This window comes from Cryptomeria japonica, chromosome 11, assembly GCF_030272615.1.
Source record: "Cryptomeria japonica chromosome 11, Sugi_1.0, whole genome shotgun sequence".
In the NCBI taxonomy this organism is placed as follows: Eukaryota; Viridiplantae; Streptophyta; class Pinopsida; order Cupressales; family Cupressaceae; genus Cryptomeria; species Cryptomeria japonica.
This window is the reverse complement of record NC_081415.1, coordinates 116,283,816-116,289,485: the sequence shown is the minus strand read 5'-3', so window position 1 is coordinate 116,289,485 and position 5,670 is coordinate 116,283,816. Positions and strand designations below refer to the sequence as shown.

Below are 5,670 nucleotides of genomic sequence, written 5' to 3'. Positions count from 1 at the left end.
TCCTCATTCACTACTTTTCCGGTCCGTCACGCGCTTCCTCTCTGACATCATACGATTCCAGTCGTTCACGCGCTTCCTCTCTGACATCATACGATTCCAGTCGTTCACGCGCTTTCCTGCACGAATCTGCGTTTCTTCCACTTGTCCACAAGTGACATTTTCTCCACTTGTCCACATAATGGATATACCTACTGGATAAACATGGCCTTCTTTTGTCCTCATTCATTACTTTTCCAGTCTTTCACGCGCTTTCCTGCACGGCTCTGCGTTTCTTCCACTTGTCCACAAGTGACATTTTCTCCACTTGTCCACATAATGGATATACCTACTGGATAAACATGGCCTTCTTTTGTCCTCATTCATTACTTTTCCAGTCTTTCACGCGCTTTCCTGCACGGCTCTGCGTTTCTTCCACGTTATCCCGCTGTCTTCCACGCACTTTCCTTGACGAAATGGGCAAATTGCACCCACCCACTCTACTTTTCCCATCTCTTCTTATTTTCATCTTCCATGTCTCATATACTCAGCTCATGACGTAGTCTCCTTTCAGCCTGTTTTTATTGATTTTCTCTCATCGCTTCTCTGCGTTTAGTTAATTCTAATTCCATGGCTTCAAGTTCTAACACCTCTGGTCGACGAGAGATGGAGCCTGCAAACTCTTCTACCGGTGGATGTATCCAAGAAAATGAGCTTATAGCTGCTTTTCATGAAATCGCACCGTCTACTCCGGGTACATCCTCAAGACTCATTCAAAAGCCATGTTTCGATGTGTTCATTAATCATCGTAGCCCAGATGTCAAAAAAACTTTAGCCAGCAAAATCTATAATATCCTCCGTGACATGCCTCCGTGACATGAAGGTGACAGCTTTTTTGGATTCAGAGGAGTTGGAATATGGCGATTTCTTGCCTACAACATTAGAAGCAGCAATCCGCGGTGCTACCCTTCATATTGCAATTTTTTCAAAGAGCTATGCAGAGTCAGTGTGGTGTTTGGCAGAGCTCTCATGTATGATTAAAAGTGGTACCAAAATTGTTCCTTTTTTCTACTATGTAGAGCCTAATGATCTCAGATATGTAGCTCAAAGGAAAGGAATATATGCTGATTCCTTTGAAAGGCACAAAAACAAACGTAGATATAGTCCAGACAAGCTGAAGGAGTGGGAATATGCACTTCACAAGGTCTCGTTTTACAGTGGCGAAATCATCAAAAATAATGAGTATGTACCACACATTCGGCCTCCCTATCTTAATAAATACCTTTTTTTTTTCTAGCTATGTAATTTAACTACGTCATACATGCACGGTAGTAGTTTGATTTTTCAATGTTTTTACTTGTTCAGTGATGAGATGAGGCTGTTGAAGAATATTGTTAATATTGTGTTGAAAGAAATAAGCAATGTGCCATTAGTAGTTGCAAAGCATCCAGTGGGTCTCAATGAAGTAGTAGAAGATTTTGAGAAGACACTACAACTTGTCCAAGATGATCAGAGTGTACAAATTGTAGGTATTTGGGGAATGGGTGGTTCTGGCAAGACCACACTTGCCAAAGAAGTTTACAACTGAAGAAGCTCATCCATGGAGAGATCCAGCTTTGTTTTTGATATTAGAGAAGCCAAAAGAGTGTTGCAGGAAAAGCAGATTGAACTCCTCAAAGACCTTGGTGTGAATGAAACATTTAACAATGTAGAGCAAGGCAAGGCAATTCTAGCAAGGCATTTGAGATCTTTTAAGGTGCTCATTATAATGGATGATGTGGATCATGCCGATCAGTTGGATGCTCTGATACCTATAAAAGAAAGGCTTGGAAGGGGGAGTCTCATCATTGTAACAACACGAGAATATGAAGTTCTTAAAATTTCGGGTATATCTTCTATATATAAAATGAAAGCATTGAATCCATGTAATGCAGAGCAACTTTTTTGTTGGCATGCTTTTCTACAACCCTCTCCTCATGATGGATTTGAAGTGCTTGTTAAAAGGTTCTTAGAGGCTTGCCATGGATTGCCCCTATCTATCAAGGTATTTGGAGCACAGTTATACCAGAATTTTTCTAAACAATATTGGGAGTCTTTGTTACATAAAATCTCAAGAATATTGCCTGAAGATATCAAAGAGAAACTCAAAATAAGTTACAATGCTCTTGATCATGAAGAAAAAGAGGCATTTCTTGATATTGCTTGTTTTTTTATTGGAGAAAATAAGAGTTTAGCTATTGAAGTTTGGGATGGATCAGGCTGGAATGGTCTACATATTTGGGAAAGGCTTCTAAATAAATGTCTGGTTGAGCTTGATGATTACAATTGTATAAGAATGCATGATCACTTAAGAGATTTAGGAAAAGAAATTGGAAGTCAACATTCCCCCTGTCGATTGTGGTTATCCCAACAGATTACTAAATTTGACAAACAAACAGAGGTGAGGCTAACAATTTCGTTTATTGTTTTAAGAAACAAAGGAAAGGAAAACTATCAGTTTGCATCTAGTAAGATTATTGAATTACGTGTTAAACAGCTGTTTGAAAACGTAGCCTCACTAGACCTGTTTTTGCAATTTGATCGACTTAACATCTTACGTATTTACTCAGTATGTGCTTGAACAGCCATTGGTGTTTTTCCAGTTCTTAACGAGTCTGAATTTCTTATCTTTATTATCAGAAAAAAAATGTCATTCGAGGAATTAAGCTTGTCCCATATCGAATAGAAGAGCGGTGGTCATATAGAGTATGTATTTTTGTACTATTTTAATTGTTCAAGTAAAGGTCTTTTGCATCATGTAGTTTGTCCAAATATTTCATATTTTTTATATTCGCCACTCATATTGTTTGAGTTTCATGGTTGCTGCCTGCTTACAGGTGGTACTAGAGCCTAATATAAGTGGAGAAATTTTGTTGCTCACACCATATTTAGCTGGACTAAAGCTTTTGGTGATTAGAGGAGATAGTTTTAATCAAGTGATCAACGAAATATCAAGAGAGCTGCTCTGGCTTCGCTGGTGGGATATTGGGCAGAGAAATCCTGTGGCAGGACTTTCATGGAAAAATTTGAGGGTTTTACAATTCTACGAACACTATGAAGGGGAACATCACTTAGAAGAGCTGTGGGAGGCTGAGAGCGATGTAAGTAGTCTTCTATTTCTGCTCTATTAAATCTCTGTTTCAATTTATTTAAAAAAATGTAGTCTGTTTTTATGTTTGTCTCGTTGGAAATGTGATGCAGGCTCCGGTACAGTTAAGAGAGTTGGATATTTCTCATTGCCACAAATTCCAAAGCTTTCCAAATTCAATAGGGTGTCTCAGTGAGTTGAAAAGGATAGTAATCAATGGTGAAAATAATGTCGAGACTCTGCCAGCAGAATTTTGCCATTTGCGATCATTGGAGCACCTCGTCTTGCCCCATTGTCAAATGTCATCACTACCCATCAGTTTCGGCAATTTGACAAATCTGCGGTATCTCGAGTTGAGAGATTGCTGTAACTTGAGAAGATTGCCAATTACTTTTAAGAACTTGGCGCTCCTGCAATATCTCAATTTAGACGGGTGTAGACAACTCATACTCATGCCAGATGATTTCCAAAACATTACAGAGCTGGAGTTTTTGAGACTTTATGAGTGTGAGCGAGTGGAAGAGTTGCCTGATAACATCACAAACCAGGTGTCGTTGAAGGAGCTCAATTTATCTGGTATGACAAGGTTAAGGGAGCTTCCAGTTCAAATTGGTGGACTAAGGAGGCTGCAAAAGATGAAGATAGGATGTTTCCCTTATGCAAAAGGTTCCATACTAAAATCCTTGCCTAATTCTCTTGGAAATTTATCCTCAACTGATCTTTCAATTATGAATTGTCCCAACCTGGAATATTTACCACCCTCTCTTGGAGATTTGTTCTTTTTGACTAATCTTGCAATTTGTCAATGTCCAAAGCTGAAATGTTTACCGTTCTCTGTGGGAGGCCTTAATCTGTTAGAGTGTCTAGGTATAACAGAGTGCCCAATCAGCCAATTAGATTTTGAGACGGCTTCTTTACCTTCTACAATGACCAACCTGAAGCGGTTGTTTCTTCAGCGTACAGAACTGTACAGCATTTCAATTTCTGAGGACCGTTGTCCTCACCTTGAGCTACTAGACATTGCCCATAATTATCATTTAAATGAGATTGAAGCATTACCAGTAAAACTTGGAAGGTTAGTTATAAAGTCGTGTCCAAAATTGGATGTGCTTCCAAGATTTGCACGACTCATTTCTCTCAGAGATTATGAAGTACGAGATTGCGACCGAATTGAGAAAATTGAAGGGTTAAAATATTGCACAAGATTGGAAACATTGAGACTACACACCTGCTGGGAGGTACCGGGCATAGAAAGTTTGGAGCAGATGGTGAAATTGAGGACGCTGGATATGAGAGCAAACAAGGGATCAGCTATTGCAAGCTGTATTCAAACGTTAAAGGTAATGTAATATTTTGTAGGAGTAAAATAGTTTTAATTATCTTCATGTAATCGTGCATTTGACTGAATCTTGTCCAAGTAACTTGCAGAAATGGCCAGATGAAATCATAATATGTGTCCCGGCGGTCTCTGATGCATCCTCACTTTTAGACTCCTTCAAACTTGGGCTGTCTCCGAATCTCTCAGTCGTCGACTCCTTCTCTTACAAGGATGTTTGGTACAAACCCGAATTGCTGCGCAACCGGTTTTCTAATCGCAATGCCATTATGCTCTGCTATGTTATAAATTCTGTTGATTCTTCACAAATAAATATTGATTTACAGTGGTGTGAAAAAACAATTTCTGGAGAAGATGGAGAGATTGGTTACATATCTTCTATGGGGATAGATGAGGGTACATGGGCATTGATAGGTGTCTTCACACAACGTTCCCAGCTTCTCAATGCAGAAGAGGACCTTTCAAGACGTGCATTCCGTCTATCAGCTGATAAGAGAAGAGGAAGATGGGCAGTGGAAGTGGAGAGAGGTTTGGCTGTGACTGGGGAAGAGCAAAGCCTAGTGCAGGCATTTTGCCATTTGATATATTGAAGGATATCCATAGATTACAGGCATGAGATGTTTGTAAGAATCTTCAAACTACAGTGACATTTTAGCACTGTGAATAGGAGCCTAGCGGGATCAATAAGAGATTGTGAAGGTGTCGGTAAAGTTTCATGCTAAGTGTCCACGAATAATTGATTGACAATTCAAATTCAATCTTTTGTTATAGTCAATGCAATCCTGGATGAGTGTATGCTAATGGTAGCTGGTGGTTTACACGAAAAAATGAGATGTCTGTATTTATAGTGGTGATTTTAATTACTTGTAAATATAATATGAATATGCTTTAAAAGGATAAAAAGTAGCTTTGTACTTTTAATAAAGAACGTTTTGTGTTTTTTTAACAAATACAAAAGCATATCATATTTTTGTACATCTTTAAGAATAGTAAATGTAAGTCTCTTTTAAAATCCAAGTTGTGGAATAGAAATTCATTTATATATATCTTTTATTATTTATTTAAGAAGAATAATGTAGAAAAATTAGAATTCTTTATATACAAATATCTTATCTTAATTTTTAATAAATAAATTATATCAAAGAATTTTGTTTAGAGAATGATATCTAGATTTTATGATATTTCTTTTAGGATTCAATTATATAGTTTTCGAGTTAAACTCAATGACCCA

At 38.0% G+C, this 5,670-nt stretch overlaps 1 protein-coding gene across 2 annotated transcripts; it reads left to right on the top strand.

The window, feature by feature from the left end:
- Window positions 1–442: 442 nt before the first annotated feature.
- Window positions 443–5,214, top strand: LOC131037617 (disease resistance protein RPV1). 2 transcript variants are annotated; one of them, XM_057969808.2, is made up of 6 exons: window positions 443–1,218; window positions 1,342–2,416; window positions 2,656–2,721; window positions 2,853–3,116; window positions 3,217–4,443; window positions 4,532–5,214. In XM_057969808.2, the coding sequence occupies exons 2-6, from the start codon at window positions 1,577–1,579 to the stop codon at window positions 5,027–5,029; spliced, it is 2,895 nt and encodes a 964-aa protein (XP_057825791.1). In that variant the 5' UTR covers window positions 443–1,218; window positions 1,342–1,576; the 3' UTR covers window positions 5,030–5,214. The 2 variants fall into 2 exon arrangements, with proteins under 2 accessions (XP_057825791.1, XP_057825790.1); XM_057969807.2 differs by having other exon boundaries at window positions 443–2,416.
- The last annotated feature ends 456 nt before the right edge of the window (window positions 5,215–5,670 follow it).

What these genes read in the sequence shown, in the direction of transcription:
- LOC131037617 (XM_057969808.2), top strand. Translation starts at nt 1,577, where the DNA reads ATGGAGAGATCCAGCTTTGTTTTTGATATTAGAGAAGCCAAAAGAGTG. An exon ending in AATTTGACAAACAAACAGAG is followed by an intron (nt 2,417 to 2,655) that starts GTGAGGCTAACA and finishes CTTTATTATCAG; the next exon opens with AAAAAAAATGTCATTCGAGG. An exon ending in TGTGGGAGGCTGAGAGCGAT is followed by an intron (nt 3,117 to 3,216) that starts GTAAGTAGTCTT and finishes AATGTGATGCAG; the next exon opens with GCTCCGGTACAGTTAAGAGA.